Source organism: Spea bombifrons, chromosome 1 (assembly GCF_027358695.1).
Source record: "Spea bombifrons isolate aSpeBom1 chromosome 1, aSpeBom1.2.pri, whole genome shotgun sequence".
Classification (NCBI taxonomy): domain Eukaryota; kingdom Metazoa; phylum Chordata; class Amphibia; order Anura; family Pelobatidae; genus Spea; species Spea bombifrons.
The window spans coordinates 146,822,903-146,844,586 of NC_071087.1; the positions used below are offsets into that span (position 1 = coordinate 146,822,903).

The following is a 21,684-nucleotide window of genomic DNA, read 5'->3' on the forward strand; positions in this document are numbered from 1 at the left end:
GAAAAATGTCTCCAATCAACACACGATTAACATCATGTACGGCCACTATGGAGAATATTTTTATGGCCAATACCGTGTACTGCCATCTATAGAATGCACGAGGGCCAGGTTTGTTGCATCTCACGTCTCGCTAGAAAACAAACTCTTGTCTGAGAAACATAATTATTGCCTCAGCTTCCATATAAACACACAGCAAAGTAATTATAACTAGAAATTTAATTAATGTTTACAACAGTTATCACTGACATTTAATCTCTCAATGACAATGTGTGAAATATGCAAAAGCACCTTAACAGTAAAAAAAACCCAAAAAAACATGTGCATGTGCAGCTTGTGATGTGAAACAAATTCATCTTCTTTCTTTTTTCTGCTTCATGAGTTTTTTGCTTTCTTCTCTTCTTCTTTTGTTGACTGGATTACGTGGGTCATATATCTCGAAAGTGTCCTCATCCTGCATGTTTGCGTCCTTTACCTTTCTACTCTTTTCATTTTCATCAAATTGGAGAACGTGAGACATCCTGCAATGAAATAAACGGTAAATGACCATGTGTTTATTGAAATGTTTGTCTCTTCTGAAAACTGAAGCAAACCATGCAAAAGCACACTGCCATCATAAAAATGGCTAATTCTCTCAGGGACATGGCTTCTTAACATATCGACCGATACGGCACAGAATTCCCACTAGCAGACTGTCACTACAATGGACGTTAGAGGGGGAATATATAAAGTATTTAACAACACAGTATATACTGTATTGTTTACCAAACCTTCAGCCATATATAGAAATTGAATGTATATAATTATTTAGATACACATAAGTATATATTTTTAAATATTTGTAACCTTTTAATAAGAGAGGCTGCTCCATCACTCTACCTGCCAGCTTTTCTTTGATTGTCATATGTTAAAAACATTGTCATCAATAACACTGATCTAGATCACTAGAACTCCAAGTGATGTGTTGGGTGTCTTCAGAAACAATTTGAAGGGAGACCAAAATATTGCAGTAAATGGGAAAAAAATCTATTTTTAACAAATTTGTTTTAAGACAGATATGTAGCTGACCAAGAAACATTTGAAGGTTTTTGTTCTTCCTCTAAACCAATAGTTTTACAATGAGTTGTGCTTGATAAATAAAGTAGATACTGCCTTATGGGTCCAAGAGAAGATTCTTCGGTCACAGTGGATATCAACACAACATAATGCAGTCACATAAGCTTTTGGGATCTCGGAGGGGTTTTTTTTTTTTCTACCAGATAGCACATAATCCCCAATGTATCAAAAATGACACAGCCAGCTCAACCTGGTATTGTTACTTGGTATATTTGGAAGCATACTAACATAGGACTAGTGATCGTTACCATACAGAAACATAATAGAGTATGCATTACATGGAAACGATATCTCTAAATGTCCTTGGTATCGGTACCTTGACCAAATGTGTTGTATTCAGCCATAAATGATTAGGCCTTATGTATAGCTGTCTTCTGGTACATGATAAAACATAATATTTCCCCCAGAACAGAAAGATGGCTGAACCCCATATAGTTTATTTGTTTTTGTTGTTTAAGTTTTTTACAGCAATCAGAAAAATGGCGGTGTAGGAACTTTAAAAATTCAACCTTTTGTCTTAACGTTTCTCCTTCTCTGTAATAAACGTCTCTCTCGTACTTTGCTGAAGTGTTTCACTTCACTCTCTCTCTTCCAAATGAATATTGAGATCTTTTAACTGGCCAACCCAATTACAATGTAGGTAGCCATTCTCTGAAATCTCTCTTGAATATCAATATCCTTCTGTAGTTGGGGTCTCCAGAACCATACACAATACACAATATGTGAGGTTTGACCAGCGATCTGTAAAGTGGCAGAACCACCTCCCTGGTTCTTATGCTAAAGACTTTATAACTCACTTTGTTGCTTGCCTACCTTTATGTTGTCTGAAATAATTAATTCTGCCATTTTTGATGTATATATATACTACTAAATGGAAATACCAAATTAGTAATTACACCAGGATAACTGCAATTACAGACAAATTATATTACTTTAACGAGTGGTTCCTGAAACATTTCTTAATAAAGCTATGCTCCAATATGCAAGATACAACTTTTAGCAATCACAAAACCAACATGGAATGGTGTTTTTAACCTAAAACGTTACAGCTGTGATGAGGTTTGCCAATTCCGCACACAGCCTTAGGAACTAATATTTTAAACATGCGGTGGAATGGAACAGTGTCAGTATAATCTTCTGCTATATAGTACATTGACCATTGTTGAAAGCTGTCCTAATTGGTCTTTGTTTTGGTTAAACAATGGTTGAAAAATTAGAAGTATTTCAAGTTGAAGGTTTTCTTTGGCTTGGCCAGCGTGTCACGTTGCCTGGAAACTTCCAAGCTAATCCCACTGCAGTGACACCTACAAATGAGGCAGAGCTGATCAGCTGCAGGCTCCTAGCAGTGTGTTCAGCCAAAACTACATTCATGACTCTTGCAGATGTTGCTTATGACCACTGGGGATTTAAAGAAACCTGAAGAAAAAAAAAAACTAAAAAAATACTAGCATGATTAGATCCTGGAATCAGAATCCCAAAAACATTTTTTTTGGCCTATAAATTAAAAATGCTATTTGTAAACAAGTAAAACCCACACACAGAGACTACATTACTACATTTTTTTCAATGCTTATCAGAAATTATAGCGATGCATCTGTTCATGTCTGGCACAATCATGTTTTCTGATGTTCTATGCGATACTTACTGTATCTCAGCTGAATCACTAGGAGCAAAGGGTTAATCACAGATGGGCACTCTCGGTGAAACCAGCCACTGCATCACCTTCCGTTTCGAAACATGAACCATACAAGAGACCAACATAGAAAGGATTTCCAGAATTGGCCAAGTTTACCCTAATGACACCTGCATGTGGATTCACGCCTTGATTTAATACGTTAGCTCTGAAACCCAAAGCTTGTGTATCGGAGAAAGAGCAGCGTACGTTCACACACATGGTGTCATACAAAAATATAACATTTTGGGAAATCTCAATACGCTTAGAAGTTAATTGTATTGAATGCCATTGAGTGGACACTATCCGCTTCCAACCCTAAGCAGAAAACTGTAAGGTAGACATAGTTAACCTGTCTGGTTTGAATTGGGAAAGAAACCCTGCCGTTTTGAGTCCTAACATTAAACAGAGCTCCTGAGCAGTATGTATTGTATATCTAATGCGCGATATTATAATACTTGTGGATTTCTGCCCAAAACTCATGCGTTTTACATTTCCTTTTTTTTATATAACAAAACAAACAAATGAATGGTTCCAAAAGCTTTTTTTATTTATATTTTTATAAATTCTTCATCTGTTTGTCTTTCAATGTGTGACTCACTAGACTGTTAAAGCAGCTATTGTGATCTACAGTTCTCTATAAATAAATTAAAACCCAGCCTAGATCAGACATCTCATAAAAACAAGAGTATCTATCGTATTGAACAGTCTTCCCAGAACTTAAGTATCTATACATTTTCTTGTATTTGGAAATAGGAAGCATACCAATGGTTTTGGTACTCAAATACTCAAATATTGTGGAGAACAACAACTGCTATGGAGCTACATTATATCGGTCCGTTTCAGAGGACCTCATGCTCCAAATATCGCGCTACCAGATATAGATTCTCATTCCAAAAAATAACGAAGCACATGAGAGGCATAAAACATTAGGCAGAGGAGGAGAATTGAGATGTGCTGGGGCACAGCCGTTCTTAAAAGACAAAATGATAAGTTATTAACTGTGCCCGTATAGATGGTGAAGCCTAAGTGTTTAATGCCGGTTCCTTAAATCATTTTTATATTTGTTTTTTCAGCCCTATTAATAAATCTTCAAAAGCAAGTGACAATTTGTTCAACATCTACTTGACGGTGCATTGCATCTGAAAAGATGCTTAAAATATTGGATGGTAAGAAAATACTTACAAAGGAGTACAAAGTGAACAAACACAATTACGCAAACACGCAATTATCATGTAGATATACAAAGTAGTGAATGATGCTCGGTTTTCAATACAGCTCCTCTTGCCGAACCCCCCCCCCTTCCCACAATTTCAATATTTCAATATTTTAGCCATACAAATTTTTTTAAAACCCGCTGTGTGCTTCCCATTGACTTGAGTGATGTGGCAAAGGCATAATATGATTTGTTTTTGCTGGACACTCGGAAAAAATATTTTAACGGCCCCCTGGATGTATATAAATGACAGGCACTCTGCAATGGTCCAGAATAATACGGCTTTCCTACACTAAATGCATCTTCTGCTACAAAAGAAGACTTTTGTACACACGCCTGGATTATTAATGTCACCTTTCTTCAGGCACAGTTTTGACCAATTTTTTATATATATTTATATATATATCTATATATATATAAATGTTATATAGTTAGACTTGCTGAGGGTGAGGAGTCAGTTCCTTTGAGGTAGGGTTTAGATGCAGACTGAATAGCTTACATTTTTGGTCCAGACTCGATTTCCAGCGTCTGACCTGTTGTGACCCAAGTTCCCTGAGTGAGGCTCAGCAGCTACTTAATATATCATATTTTATTTTCCGGTTTTATAGCAGCTCTTTGTGGACAGCTTTAGTTCACATTCTTCACCGTGTTTGGGTTTTCTGACAGTCTGGGGAGGAGAGAGGGGATGCCGACTGTGATGGAGCTCAACTTGTAAATGTGATAAATGAGTGACTACAAAATGCACCAGGAGAATTTTATCTCAGCATTAACCAGACAGTTGTGTTTTTTCACTTTAAGGTGGTTTTTAGAAAACTATTCAAGGAGGGAAAAATATATCACAACAGATTACACCATAGGTGTGTCTTTTTCTGAGTGTAGAAATTGTGAGAATCATAAATAAAAGGTAAACTTAATAGAACACTGACATGTATTTGACTACACCTTATTTAATGATTTATCCGAGTACTAACAACATCACTTTTGGGTATCTAATTGTAAGATGCAAAAAGTTTTTTTTTTTTTTTTTTTTTTTTTAAAGGCTTTAGAGGAGAAAATGTATATTTTACAATTCAAACCATAAAGTGTATTCCTTTAAATATGCAAAAAAAAAACCCAACTAAAATTACACAAAGGATTAGAATTAGTTCATACTCATCCTTACAAGATATGCTTGTGTTAAGATAAATTATATGTTCTCTATGTTTTTGTTTTATATGATTTGAGCTATCTTGGTATAGTATGTAAAACACAACAATAAAGGCCACTTTCTCGGGAAGATTCTTAGTTATGCCATGTAAATTAATATCTATAGTTATTTATCGTTAAAATAAAATAATTTAAGGATTTTGAGAGAACTCAAAGCCCCTTCTGTGCAAGTTTCTCCATCACTCATTGGCTTTTCTTTTTCAAAACGCAGTAAAGCAAACCACATTGTCATCACTCCGTAGTTAGGCATGGCGAAAGGGATTAGGCTAAGGAGACTTTTTGTTAAGAACTGCTTTTAAAACTGAAAGCAGACAACCCCCAGCGGGTGATGTTTTCTCACTGACCCCATTTTCTACCACACTATAATTGTTGGAAAAGAGGGTCTGTAGTTTCTGATTTCTGCTTACTGGTCCTAACAAAACAAAAAGTTAAAAAAATATCAAAAAACCCGAATTTTCTCCAAAAATAAAAATAAAAATCAACATCCAAGAAGAGCATTAGAAAAAGTAACTAGTGCATGCGCTTCTATTGTATTTGTGGCTGTATACAGTAATAAAAGTGACACCGCTCTAGGATGCCGATGTATGGAAACGGAAGGCGTAAGGGTAAAGCATATCTTTTCTCAACGCTGTGGTATAAGGGGTAGGAAGTTGTGGGCTTCACGGTTCCTTTACGCATTCTCAAAATAATGGGAAATATGTTCATAATCATAAACGCATATACATTTAATGATCTGAGTGTCAAATGTATGAAAACTGCAATTTAAAGGTGTAGCCCTATGCTTGAAATATATAAATGCATATTATAAATTATGGTATACACAACGCAGCTAACTACACTGCTACCCAATAATACTATTTTTTGCAGAATGTTTTTTTTTTGGAGTAAAGTAGCCTTCATAGTGTATCAGGCAATAGTTTCCATGCACTTTAGTCACTAAAGAGAAAACTAAAGCCATATGTTCCAGGATTAACAGTCTGCAATATATGCATCTCTTTTTCAGACAAGCTTTTTTTGCCTATTACAAATCACAGAAAGCACATAAAACTTTAAGCTGCATTTTCCTAATTCAATTACATGCTCACAATTTGAGTCGTTTTTAAACCTTCAAATGACAGAACACGGCAGTCAGACACTGATCGAAGTGGAAGTTCAATTTTACAGATCCAGACCAATTAAAGAATTTGTGTGGGCCACATGGTTATGGAGGGCTGTCTCAAATAGTTAGAAAGCGTATGGTATTATATGAGCTTGTGGATTAACCATTAACTGTTCAGGATACAAATTCAACAGGTTTATTATATATATTTGTATAATTTTTTTTGCACGCTACACCAGTAAGAGTCATGCACTATACTCCAACAAACATACCTAACACTGATCAAAGGGTGAGTGATGAGTAAGGAAAACGAGTGAGGCCAAGGCAATGAAAATAAACCTAAGCGAGGACTGTCATATCACTGGGGAACTAGTTATTCCGGATAGGTTAAGGGATGTAAGGGCACAGAAAGTTTTTATTTTTAGCCCCTTCTTTTTCCAATGTACTTATTAGTATTATATATTGCTAGCCTTATTGCCCAAAAAGTATTACTACTAACCAGGCCGTCATTTCATGAGAATTTGTATATAACAAAGACAAGCACGCTATTTTACAGTAAAATTCACAAATGTAAGAAACGGAGAAATTGGCATGAAAGTTGGTGAGGGGACACTGTCAGTAGAATATTCATATCTATTTTTCACTTTCTCCTTCTTTGAGGCACATATCACTATAATGACCAAAAAACCCTCTGGGACAGAAAAGAGATATACATATTATATGGGGGGAGACTGTAGGTAAACTTTTTTTCTGGAAGACCCATCCAAATATAACTATAATGCCAAAAGCTGTCCTGTTTTTATGACTGCTTGATACCATGCAGGCAACTTCTCAAAATACAGTTCCTTGTTTTAATATAATAGTTTTTTCAACTTTTTTTTTTTCTTATAATAAAATGACAAAAACTAGGATACTTTGTTTCCTTTAAAAGTAAAATACCAAACATAGCAATGTTATGAGCAGACATATTGGGACACAACTCTTAAATACTGAATAAGACCCAAGCAGCTAGCCGTGCAGTCTGCATTTACAAACACTTGTGAAAAGAATGGGTCGTTCTGAAGAGCTCAGTAAGTTTAAGCGTGGTACTGTGATAGATGCCTCAGTTTGTGAAATTTCATCCCTACCAGATATTCCACGGTCAGCTGTAAGCGGTGTTACTGGAAAGTGGAAGCGTTTAGGAACAGCAGAAACTCAGCCAAGAAGCGGAAGACCACATATATATCAATAAGCTACACTAGGCATGCATGTTTTATACATTTATACAGTTCTATTTGAATGCTTAGCCACGTATCCCTTCACAAGAAAAAAAAACAGAATTAACTTTAATTGAAAGGGACTTAGACTCTTTAGTAATCAAGACAAACGTTATGGATGGTCATTTTTGTCAGGTAAGATTTTTGAAGTAAATAACATGAACTTTACATTATGTGAGTCTAGATGGTAGACTTATGTCCCAGTATTTCTCAATCACAGAATATATATATATATATATATATATATACATATATATATATATATATATAAAAATCTAATTTACAGAATTACATCTAGTGGTGCAGCTTTGATACATAGAGAATGCCACCGAAACATAACAAGCTACATGTAGAATATATATATATACACACATACACACACACACACACACACACATATATATATATATATAAATAAATACATTTTACATAATGAAATCTAGTGGTGCAGCTCTGATACATAGAGATTGCCACTGAAACAGAACTTAAAACAGAAGCAAGGGAGAGTCCCCCAGGACCAGTCAACAGTGTCCATGTACAATAACATCTGTGACATCTATGACAGTGGTCTTCAACATCGTATTATCTGGTGCCCATATAAATATATACAGCTTCAGCAGCATGGCAGAAATGGACACTGTATGTTTGTATTAGCCCAAAAATATCCAGCCTGCCACAATACACAAGAATATCTGTGCCCATTATCTGGAATTTGATACACCTTTTTTGTTCCTGATTTTATGAAATATTTCTACGGTTTTGCATATTTTACTTTGTTCTACATCCCTTTCTGGTTTTCACTCGGTGTTCAAAAAGCTGATAAAGATTAAATCTATAACATCCAGAAAAAAAAAAATCTAATAAAATCAATAATTTAAGTCTTAAAAGTTATACCTGTCTCATTAAACAGGTTTGACTGAAGGTGACAAGGCAAACTTCCCAACAAATACTTTATAAAGTATGCTGTCTGTCCATCATATGATTCTTGAAGGTAATCTTTGTTTGCCATGACTTCCGGCTGTAGGTTTTGTAATCCCAAGCTAAATATAATGGTGCATTGCCACAGCCTTCGTATTGACGCAAGTCTTGGAACTCAGAGAATTAAGTGAAATAATGAAATGTTAAAAACCTGTTAATGTCATTGTAATCCTGTCTGCCAATGCCAGGCATTTTTCAGTCAGCTTGTTAAGCATTTTACCCGACACCTCAAATGCTTACCCGACACCGGACATATTTCAGCGCTAAACTAAGGGTGACCTGTGTGCTATCAGAAAAATGATTGTGTCAAATGTGTACAACATGCACACCAATCCCTTTACACTTTATAGTTAAGCGTCATATATTTAAGATAAATTGTATTGATTGGTAATATCTGTAATTCAATTAATATAGCCTGTTCCGAGGGGGGTTTATTTTTTATTTATACCCCAGTCAGGTGCTAACGACGGCACCATGCTGTCGCTAGCACTACCCTACCTTGATGGAGGTCTGTGGACCACCACCTGATGCCCTTCAGTGTGATCCACCTGATCCGCCCGGTGACGTCACGCGCAATGACGCGATGATGTCACCGCACAACTTTATTTACAACTGACAACTGTCAGTTGAAGCGGTATGGGGGCATGCTATGTATCTCAGGCATCTAAGCAGCTACAGACCCCAACATATACCGATGGAAAGGTAATCGCGTCACCTTAATCGGAGATCTAATAAATGAAGCTATTTTCTGAATATACAATAAAAGCATAATATATTAATATTGGTGTTAAAAATGTCCCTAAGGATTTGTACAATTATTTTTCCTCGCTTAACTAGTTTTGGGAGCAGCCCTGGTGGGAGAGATGAGAAGGGAGGTGAGGTCAGGACAGGGAAATAATTATTTATACAGGTTCTCTAGCTGGCACTAACCTGAAGGTACACTAAGATACCTTATTTTGAGCCAAATATTTAAGAAAAATATATACGTAAAATTAAAAACCACACAGAAAACACTATATGTAGAGTTCATTTAAGGATGATGCAAGCTGTTTAGATAACAAGTGATTTTCCTCCACTTCCTTGTTTTCCCTTGTTATTTTACCATAGAAACATACTAGAATATACATAAATGGCTCTAGGCAAAAATGCTATGATGCACCAAGCACGTTAATAGAATATATCTGAACATAAGCTCTAAGAAATCTCATCTTTTATGGTTTTGGACTATTCATCATTGTGATTTCTTTGAAAGATGGGGCAATGTTCGGCATCTCCTTTCTTCGCGATCTCTTTAAAAACATACTTAAAAAAAAAAACAGAACAGCTACAACAAAATCTTTATTTCTATTATTTATGTTAGAAAAAAAAACACCACAATCACTTATAAATGTTGGTCTACTTCATATTACATAAGGTGAAATGTTGCAGGTAGGATTGGACTGGGTACTCACGCCTCCACTGGGACTGTGTTCTTGTTACAATTAGACTTTTATTGTGCACATATGTAACATATGTGGGGTTGCCGCCTGCCAATGACATCTCTCATTGAAACATCATTTATCCCGACAGAAGCAAATCCCAACCACAGATCCCTGGAAAAATGGCTTCCCCTTATTATTAACATAAGCAAGAAGTTCCTCCGTGGATCTAGCAGCCCATGATCAAACAGAGAAATGTTTTCCCATTGGCTTTGCAGCATGCCTAAGTAACTATGGCGTGATGTAAATCATTTTCCCTCACATGAAGCTGAATTACTTATAACAGAAAAATTAAAGCGGCCGGTGCCATTGCAGAAATAATAAAATTCATTCAATGCTTAGTTTCTATGCATGTTGATACATATCTACTTACAGACTTTTATTCACGTCTACTTAAACTTCCCTGTTGTGTCATGGTGTATTAAACACTTAGATGTGCTTTTGCCTTTCCACATAAGAAGCAATTTACGATTACAACGCTAGCGAATGAATGTCCATTTTATGTAATCTATGCATGCATGAAATGTCTACAGAGACCCCCAACGAGCTATGGTAATAGTGAACCCTATGGGGAGATTCCATGGTTAAAGAAACCTGAGAAGACAGGATGTTTGTGGCTGACAGCTGATTCTGCGGCTGCGAGACTCGCAGACAGGTACATGTTATCACTTCTGTGCAACTGCCACAAAATTCCACAGCATCTGGCAAGGAGCCTTATAAGGATTCTTAAGACTTTCAAATGAGGAAAACTGTTCTGTATCCTACTCTGAATCAGCTAATAACATTTCCTTAAATGCCTTGTTGGAGAGCAAAATCTGCTAATGATTATCAAGCACTATACACAATATTTACAAAAGAATCATGTTTCCAGCTCGTGTGCACTACAAATTATATATACAATAGGGACCAAATGTCTCGGTTCACCATTGCCAACTGCTTTTATTTAATAATGTATTAAAAATACAAAAAAAAAATCATACTTATTCAGGAGTATTTAACACTAAGGGAAATAATGTTCTTACCTGTTAAATCTTTAAAATGATTGATACGAATATCTTCTTCACACCATTTGCGTTCACATTTTTAAAATGGTTGTGACTGTATTTTATACCAGGGGTAACATCAGGTGTTACTGAATGCCCCACCCCAGTAAGAAAAAGTATAGTCAAAAGATGACTGGCAAAGTGCAGCCTTCATCAGAGAATAATAGTCTAAAGGTGTAACATGGACCAACCAATACGAAATATCGCACTGGAAGACAGGAAAGATTCTGTTTAATGACAAATCAAAATTTCTAATTTTTGGTAGCAAGCACAAACTTCATGTAAGGAGACTGCCACATAAGCAGCATCCCCACATGTAAAATCTACAAACAACGGTGCGGGGAACATTCAGGCGTGAGGATACTTTGCCAATGGTAGGGTTGTTGACTTCTACAAGACCATTTACAATTTGACCAAACGATCATTCAAGTCTGCAGAGGCATGCCATTAATTTTGGCTTAAAGTTGCGTGGAAGAGAATTTAGAGTCCAAAGATGAGCAAGAGGTGCTAACTTTCATGGCTTTCCCACCGCAATAACCGTACCTCAACCCCACTGAACATCTTTGGGAACATTTGAAAAAATAAAAGATGAATACATGGTTACATCCTCACTCAGGGATGCTCTAAATTAGTGCTACAAAGGAATATAGGGTGCATAGACCTTGAGAATCAATTCCAGACAGCGTTTAAAGAGTCATTAAGGGCAAATGGTGGTTGTACCAAATATTGATATATATTTTTTACTTTAGACTTTACATATTTTTATGTTGCCCAAGTTAGTTTTTTCCTTCAGAAATGCTGAAAAGAGAGCAGTTTGTGGTGGTGAAGTCAGACTATTGTTTCTATTGTGTGTGTACATGCGTGCTTATATCATGAATGTCTGACATGACACAGGCAGAAACTACAAAACAAGCCAACGAGGTAAGAGGAAAGGGCTCAGCCAATTAGAGAAAAGCATATTGGTAATTGTTTATATTTCTAAACAAAACAAACATTAACTTTCAGGAGTGGATGTCCATTTTAGGACATAATGGTTTATTGTAGACAAATCACTTTAGTTCAGACAGCATATACTGACAGTAGACTACACAGTTTGGCTCAGTTTATTTTTTTTTCTCGAGTCGGAAATATTATATATACACATGCAAATGTCTTTTAAGGCCAACTAGCCATTAGCTTTTTTATTTAATTAAAAAAAAACCCACACAAACTGTATATATAACACTTATCATGTATCATGATGTCAGGGCTTGTGAATATGTTAAAACAGCAAATAAAACTAGCTTATAGGAGAATCCTTTAGTAAACAAGCACATTATCACTTAACCCTTGTAAAGGGCCAGACTGGGGATGAATAAGCGGCCTTGGAATGCTACGTTTTTACACTGGCAGCGTTTGGCTGCAGGTATCAGGCTAGTGGCCGCACAACGCAGGCTAGTGCGGAAGTATCTGTAAGTATGCAGCCTGATCGGCCCACCAGGCACTTGTCCTGGACTCGCTATCCAGCACACCGAGGTACTCTAGTATCAAGCAGACTGCAGTGAAAAAATCTAACATACAAAAATAGGGTTCATCTAATAAGGATATGATTTTATTAAGTACTTTAATATGTTACTAATAAATAGGTTTTTAAAGTAAATTTTAACAAAGCATCCTCTGCCTAAAGCTTGGAATCTTTTCGCAGGGATGTCACTGTATGAATGCATGAGGTTATGCCTCTTATGCGGCATGCGTGTGTATATAAACACGTGAAACGCTGGTTAGTAAACAGGGACTCGCTATGCAGGGATGGTGCATAGTCCAACCCAAAAGGTGCACGGCGGAATCACTCCCTATACCCAAAGATCATCCTGGCAGTGCCCAGCTTCAGACTGTCACGAGAAGGCCATGTATACACAAACACACACACCTATTATACATACACATACATACTGAGGGGGCTCAATTAATAGCATTGCCCCAGGGAGTTTCATCCGTACCTGAATACAAGTCTGCTAAAGGCAATATATATATATATATATATATATATAGTGACTAGAAAAAGTATTCAGACCCCTTACTGACACTCTCGTATTACCAAATTGCAAATGGCACATTTAAATTTTGTTCTATGAGATATTTTAATTTTAACCGCTGAAACTCATAGTCCGTTATCGGAAAATGAAACCTAAAACATGTAGCTGTGCTCTGGAAGCTCACAGTTCACAAAGACAGACAAAACCGCTGAACTAACTGATTATGACTGGCACAGCTCGCTCAGACATGTTCTAAAAAGGTAGCCAGAAGGCTACACGGTGAATGACAACACTTCCAACATTATGTGTTTTGATACCGAATGTGTTGCAATGTAGCATAGCAAAAAAGCACCAAATGCATTGAAACAAGTTAATTGCTAGCAAGAAAGGAAATTCAAGGTCAAAAAGGTAAGGTGGTGCTACATTCATCATATGAAACGTGTGCCTTCACTTTGTCCTACTGTGTAGTCTAGCAGTAGCCACATCTCATTAGGAGAGACTAACATAATTATTTTTTACTTGAACTTTTCTTTTTTATTTAACCCCTTTATGATCTGGGTATTTTATACCCTAATGACCATTTTAGTGAGTTTAGCCATAGATTTCCCATTTGTATGTTTAATGCAACAAACTAATTATGTACTGAGTTTCTTGAGGACAAGCAGGGGTTTTGTTGGAACTCATACATTCAACAAAATAAAAACAATATAAATTTATAAAACTTAACATTTAATTAATAAATTAAAAACCAAAGCAGGAAATCGCCAGCACAAAGGAGAAGTATATTTTCCCTATCTCTGCTCACAATTGGAATATTGGAGGTACTGTGAGGGTGAGCAGATACCGTGTTTCCCCGATAGTAAGACACCCCCGATAGTAAGACGTATCGGGGGTTTCAGAGGGGTCGGCTAATATAAGCCGTACCCCGAAAGTAAGACATATGTCTTACTTTCGGGGAAACACGGGGGATTTGCCGGGTCCGCCACTCTAAGGGGCCGGGAAGTCCCCACCAAGGCCGGCCTTACGTGTCTGCGGCCGCACAGGATTTAAATTAAAACATCGGGGTTTTTTTTTAACTTTATTTAACATCCTCCATGTTAAATAAAGTTTTTTTAACTTTATTTAACATGGAGGATGTTAAATAAAGTTGAAAAAAAACCCCGATGTTTTTATTTAAACCCTGTGCGGCCGCAGACCCCTAAGGCCGGCCCCTTAGAGCAGGGCCGACCTTTGGGGTGTGCGACTGCACAGGGCGCCACACTCCAGGGGGTGCCAACCTGCGGCACCCGGCACCCCTCCAGAGACGGACAGTAATGTCCGCCGCTGGAGGAGCAGGCTCGCAAGGGAGCGGTATCGGAGGTCTTTAACAGACCTCCGGCTCCCTTGAGTGATTTTAAGCCGGGTTCAACCCGGCTTAAAATCACTCAAGGGAGCCGGAGGTCTGTTAATGACCTCCGATACCGCTCCCTTGTGATCTGCGCGGCAACAGCTGTTGTGCGCCGGGGTTTCTTGTCAGATCCCGGCGCACAACACTGAAGCCGCGCCCACCGCTGTCCGTGCCCTCTGAACCAGGAAGAAGACAGAACTGAAGAAGAGGAGCGAAGAGGAGGAAAAGAAGCTGAAAGAAGAAAGGAAAGGTAGGAAAGAATTAAGTGAGAGTGGATTGGTGTATATGTGTGTGGATTGGTGTATGTGTGTGTGGATTGGTGTATATGTGTGTGGATTGGTGTATATGTGTGTGGATTGGTGTATATGTGTGTGGATTAGTGTATATGTGTGTGGATTTGTGTATACGTGTGTGGATTTGTGTATATGTGTGTGGATTGGTATACGTGTGGATTGGTAGGTGTGTTGATTGGTAAGTGTGTGAGAGTGATGGGTGTTATGCTGTACCATTTCCAATGTCTTTTTCATGATCTAATTATGCTCTAAAAGTACATCATAACTCCCATCACTCTCAATTTTTTCCCAATATAAGACATACCCCGAAAGTAAGACATAGTGGGGCTTTTAGGGATAAAAAGAAAGTAAGACACTGTCTTACTTTCGGGGAAACACGGTAGTTAATGAAGAACCTGACTACACTGCTATAAGAATGTCTATCTAGAGGTACAGCTTTACTTTTTTAGGCAGGCTAGGTAGGGCTTTTTGGGTTGAATGCACACATGGTGAATTGTCATTTACATTACATCATTTGGACACAAAATTAGGCAGGGTAATTCAGACTAATCTTGATGTTTCTTCTTTGCAGGAGGACTTAGACAGAGTTGGGGACTGGGCGAGCAAGTGGCAAATGAGGTTCAACATAGATAAATGCAAAGTTATGCATTATGGTAAAAATAATAAAAATGCAACCTATTCTTTAAATGGAATATACCTGGGGAAAACTACCACTGAGGAGGATTTAGGAATACTGATAGACAACAGACTTGACAACAGTGTGCAATGCCAGCAAGCAGCTGCGAGGGCCAATAAGGTTTTGGGATGCATACAACGAGGTATTGATTCACGGGGGGAGGATATTATCTTGCGTCTTTACATGTCAATAGTAAGACCTCACCTTGAATATGCGGTACAATTCTGGGCACCTTAAAAAGGACATTATGGAACTAGAAAAAGTACAAAGGAAGGGCTACAAAATTAATAAGGGATTGGGAGATACTAGTTATGAAGAGAGACTAAAAAATTTAAAATTATATACACTGGAAAAACATCTTAGAGGGGATATGATAACATTATATAAATATATGCAGGGCTAATATAAAGAGCTCTTCAGTGACCTTGAGTGACCTGTTCATTAACAGAAACGTACAAAGAACAAGAAGCCACCCTCTGAGACTGGAAGAGCGGAGATTTCATAGACGACAAAGAAAGGGATTCTTTACAGTAAGGACAATAAAGCTATGGAATTCACTGCAGAGGGAGATTTTTTTTTTTTTTTTTTTTTTTTTTTTTAGAAAGGCATGACATACAGGGCTATAAATAGAATATTTTAGAGCTTCTTGATCCAAGGAGAAATCCGATTGCCTCATGGAGTCAAGAAGGAATCACCGCTCCCCCTCTGATGGCAGAATTAGAAGTAGCTTAATTAAATTTGCCTTCTTTCGGATCAAGAGTAGGAAGGTTAGGTAGAAGGATTGAACTTGATGGGCTTAGGCCTTATGTACTATGTAACTGTACTATGTAGCTATATAATAGAACATCCTGAGGTCACTAAGGGTTTAAATGGTGAGTGTTAAAATATACTCAGTGCCTTTTTAAATTTTGATTTATGTCACTGGGCCCTTCAATAGAAGGTTTAAATACACTCCTTACCAGCCTTCATCATCTTCCACTTCTGCTTCTGCTTCTGGTGCATCTTCTTTCGGTGTTTCTGATATGGCTTGTGTAAGCTTGGATTTAAAACGGTCCAACATAGCTAATGTCTGAAATAGAACAATGGTTATTTTACAGATTAATTTATTGCTGGTTATTGGTAAATTGAGTGGAATACAATTATGTAACGGCAGATTACATCACAGTAGACCTGACTATTTGTCAATAGGGCTCTTTTATCTATATAGAGTTATGCATCATTAGCTTAGTTTTACTGTTTACATTTTTTTTATTAGGTTTCTTGTTTGCATCAAAACATAATAAATAATCTAATGATAGAAATCCAACTCATCAATAGCAGATTATAAGTATTTTCATGGTGACTCTCTAAGAAATTAAGAAAGCTAAAGGAGGTCCTGTATAAAGATTATGTAGATTAAGATCTCCTGGGCACATGGGTTTGAGGCCCTTCGCCACATGCCTAGTGTAACTAAGGGATAATCTGCATTGTAGACCTCCAGTTTCCTTATTTATATACAATAATAATAATAATAATAATCACTTTAGGAACGGCCTTATAGCAAAGTGATGTACATGACAATATACATAAGGCAGAAACAAAGTAGTTCATGGTTAATCATGCTCAAAAGTTGTATATTTTACATGAATCAATTTGTTTCATGGATGGCAGTATGAAATGTTCATAATCAATATAAATTTATAAACAGATTAGAAATGATGGTCTGGAGTTAATATCTTAAGGGAGGACTAAAGAAACAGTGGATAAAACACCTTTAGGTTATGTTCCAAAGTCAAAATGAGTAGAAATGCAGGTAGTATACATTCTATAAGAATGCAAAATACCATTAAGAAATTTGAAACATGAAAGCACCCTCACCTAAGCATGGTTCATGCCCTGGCTATCCAATTCCAAAAAGAGTGGCCCTGAACATCATTCATTATTTAAACCTCTGAGTTTTGATTACCTGTTCCTCCCTGGAGGCTCCCTTCTTTGTGTTTTTCTTCTTGCGTTCTTCATACTTTTCTTTTTCTTTGAGATATTGTTCTACTGCACTGTCAATGGGTTTTTCAACTAAAAGAAATCAAGAAAATAACATTAGCAACTAAAACTTGGAAAGATATTTTTTTTACATTTATGTTATGAACTTCACGATATGCAAGTTAACCAGGTTCTGTAAACCTAGTCCAGAGACATTCTTTTGTTTCCAACTTAAAAATAGCTGCCATCATTCTGCCCCAATCCATTGGAGAATGGGAGGAGAGTAAAGATGGGGAGTACTTGGGTATCCAACTCTCTACATCTGCAGAAAAATATAAACATAAAAAGTGATGACAGTTAAATGCCATTTCGCCCATCTACTCTGGCCATGCTTTCTATCTGCTGCAAGACCTTTAAATTGTACTTTGCATTGTCTTATATCCAGGTTAGTGTTATGTCTACCCTGGGCATGCCTAAACTCCCAAACTATAGTAAACCGCACTGAGCACTATTGAAGCGTACCAGAAAAGCGAGTCAGGCTTTAAAAGACTTGGCAAAAACCACAGATGTTAAATCTCTGCGTGTATATAATATTTCAGATGCTATTACACTTAGAACATAATTACCATTATGCATTTAACCTCCTATCCCTGGTTTATTGCAACATTGCCCCCCCCTTTTTTTTTTATTTAAAAAAAAAACAAAAAAAAAAACAAAAAACAAACAAACAAAAAAAAAAAATCGCTGCAGTTTTTCAATTCTAACCTGTTCAAAAAAGAGTGGACTTTGTGCATGTTAAGAGAAAAGAAAAAAAAACCCTGTTCAAAATCAATTCAAGTGCTTCTTTTTGTGCCAGGTCCACTTTAAAAGAAATAAGGAAGGAAGCATTGAAATCTTGTGTGACCTAAGTCTTAGTTATTTTATTCTTTACATATCCTGCGCTAGCTGAACAAAGTCAGCCCACGTTTAGTATGTTATGCCATTGTGGCCTTTATTAAATAGTTATTATTCCAAGATCTACTTAAGCTGGAGGTGTAGATGGGCAGCAGGAGTGAGGCTTTTGAGACAGCAGGAGTCTGGAAAAAGCAGGTGTCTGGAAGCAGCCATTTACTAGAACTTCAGGTTCAACAATGTCTGGTTTTATTCAGCGAGGTGGATGTTTGGGTGCTTTTGTGCACCATTTAGGAAGCATGGACACTATGTAACAGTTTTCTTTTAAATAGACAATTATTTATTGTTTAAATCTAGTATGAAAAAAACAAATATATGTTAAAAGTTATATAAAAGTTAAAATATATGTTAAACCATTAAAACATTGCATAAGATACAAATATCATGCTGTGATAAGCATCATTTCTTTATACCTTCCTTGGTGTATTACAATAGCCACCGGCTTTTATAGTTTGGGGTTGATTTAAAGGCACACTCTAGCCCTATTTAGTCATCCTAAACGCATAATGAAATCTATTTGGCATGGATGATGATGCATTCTCTAGTTAGTGGAGGGTGAAGATGAGACGCCTGTCTTACATCTTGAGGTTAAATTCTATTTTGATTACTGAATGTGTTAACATAAATAACATAATGCCATTACCTAAAGAATGCCTGCACCAATTCGCAAGCAGTAAAATGCATTAGCGACCATGCATAACGGACTCCAACATGCATTAAAAATATATTATTTTGAGGATAAATTATATATTATTAATTTCATAAATGATATATATTTTTTGAGGACCAATATTTGAAATGAGATTCCCATACATACAGGTCTTAAAAGATGTATACCTATTTTTACATAAAAAAATGCACCAGCAGTAACTTATGGTCCAAACTCCTGTATAATACGATTTTTTTCAAACTAGGACTCATCTTTTTAGTAGTCACATACGATACATAATCTCAAAATAGCATGACTTCTCTATGCATTAAATTTTTGGAAAATATAGTTTTTAACTGAGTATGCCTGATACATATGGATATGTATCATACATGACAAGCATTTGATTTATGCCAAAGTAATCATTGCAGCCTTATAGGTATAGCATATTATTTTGTCCACAAACTCAGGGTTGTGTTTTAGGGTTGCACAGGTAGTAGTTAGAACTGAAGTCACGATGAATGTGTATAAAATGTGTCAAAAAGGAAATATAAAGAAATTAAATGCTCTATAAACCTAGTACTGTAGTCAAAACATTGACAGGTCACCATTTTTATCCAGTGAAAAGCCAGGGCAAAAAAAAAATATTTTCAACAAACACACTACATTTTTTCCGTTATGAAAGATCAAAGACAATTCAGAATCGCCTAAAGGCTTAGAAAGGAACGCGTAGCGTGGTGAGGTAAGAAGAGTGGCACCGAGATAAACATCAACACTTGGTTCATTTTTCAAACTGATAACACTCCAAGTGATTGAATATGTTCACAAAATAATTATAGGGCGCAATGGCTTTCAAAGAGATCGGATGCGCTGCAATAAAAGAACTTATCACTAACACCCAAGAACAAAAATACAATTTCTGTACGCAATTAAGGCCATATCTGCTCCTGCAGGCATTGCAAAAAAGGTGCCCTTTAATTAATTAATTTTTTTAAATGCCATCTGTTATATCTATTTTAATGTAATTTTGATTTATGTACTAAGTTGGTGTATGTGGAAGTCTGAAGCAAAGCTGCAGCTTCAGATCATCACCTTCACTGTGTATAACAAAAGGCCAATCCTTCCAAGGGAGCTGAGCTGGCCCTGCATAGTGCATATGTTAATCAGCATCTACATGCAAACACAATTTTTTTGTTTTCTTGTACCTTTGTTTTTATTTTCCTACTTTCTTTAATCTAGTTAGTGTTTTAGTTAGTAACACGCTACTTCACAGCGTAATATATACGATTCAGTATCAGACATACTTTACTGGCAACTTATTTATCTTTTTTTATGATATCAAAGAGACCTGTAATGGAAATCTATTTTAATTCACTTGGTAAAACTTAATTTTAACTGGAATATTTAGTAGAAGTAAATTATTTATTTTTGGAAACTATTTGTGGGGTTTCTTTATTTTTTTTTTATTTAAATTTTTTTACTAATTAGGGATTATTTAGTGTACAATACAAACACAATTTCTTAAGGAAACTATACACCATGTTAAAAAAGAAAGCATTACTGAATGTATAGATTTGGTTAGAACTGTGTATAGAAAACAAAATAAGTAACTTTTAATTAAATGGTTTTTTTGTTAATTCAATTGTTAAAAAGTTTTTTTCCCCTGAAAATAATACTTTCCCACCTCGACAAGCACACTAAAAAAAGTAAGTAATGAGTAACGCTGAAATTCATTCTTATTATACATAATTGCATTCGGGTTATACTAGATGAATATATAAATTAAATCTTTTTACCATTATAATACATTCCTTTCTTAAACTGTATTAAGATAATAGCATTTTTTAAAATATCAGTAAGTAATATTAGCCTTATTGCTGGACTGGTGTTAAAGTCATTTGTAGGGGAAAAATGTTTGGTTTTTGTTAAATCAGTTTTTTACAGGTATATTCTGTAATTTGTGCGGGTTTGGTCAGCCAAGCCTTCAACTTAAGGGTCCTTGAATTATTTTTGCCTGTAGGCTTTGGTGAAGGGAATTCTTTTTTGTGTTCCAGCTGTTGTAATGAGTTGCTATGCTCTTGTCAGATAACCATTTTTAAAGCAGTCATGTCTTATCCTGTCACTCAGGTTGCGCTAGCTGGTAATCATATCTTGCGTGTTGTGGCAACATGTAAATATGCACAAAATCTCAACTTGTCTTCCCTTGCCAATAATCAAGATCACTAAAGAAAGAGATAAATCTTAATTAGTGTTGCTTAGGGCAACTTACTGTCATAATGCTTACAGAATATATTCATTGAAGTGTAAATTATGTTTCATTCATATTTCGGCTTTTTTGGAATTTAGGTTGTAGAAGAATAAAAAAAAACGAAAAAAGCAACAGATGCATATCAAGGATGAAGGCAAATGAACCCGCATCATTACCCTTTTGTTCAACTAAAAACGAATTAAACAAGACTAAAGAGCCACATGGCACACACTTGCCGTTACACACTAGTGAAAAAATATGCAACACAATACTACTGGCATCCCAGAAAAGTGTGGGTTTTATTTTGTGTTTTGTGATCACGTGATCCATATATGTCATGTGATGCACGCAGACATGTATGTAACGTAAACTGGGCCTTCTTTTTTTCATATATTCCCTTTTTTGTTTCATTGATATATGGGTGTAATGAGGCATTTTCTCACTA

At 36.3% G+C, this 21,684-nt stretch overlaps 1 protein-coding gene across 1 annotated transcript in view; it reads right to left on the reverse strand.

Annotated features, from left to right (window-relative positions):
• Positions 1 to 201: 201 nt before the first annotated feature.
• Positions 202 to 21,684, reverse strand: part of CWC27 (CWC27 spliceosome associated cyclophilin) — a 57,707-nt gene continuing 36,224 nt past the window's right edge. The window contains exons 12-14 of the mRNA XM_053448020.1: positions 17,378 to 17,484; positions 16,392 to 16,501; positions 202 to 518 (exon numbers count right to left, since the gene is read on the reverse strand). Of these exons, the coding sequence (XP_053303995.1) occupies positions 350 to 518; positions 16,392 to 16,501; positions 17,378 to 17,484 (386 nt within the window). The 3' untranslated portion in view covers positions 202 to 349. The remainder of the gene's footprint in view (positions 519 to 16,391; positions 16,502 to 17,377; positions 17,485 to 21,684) is intronic.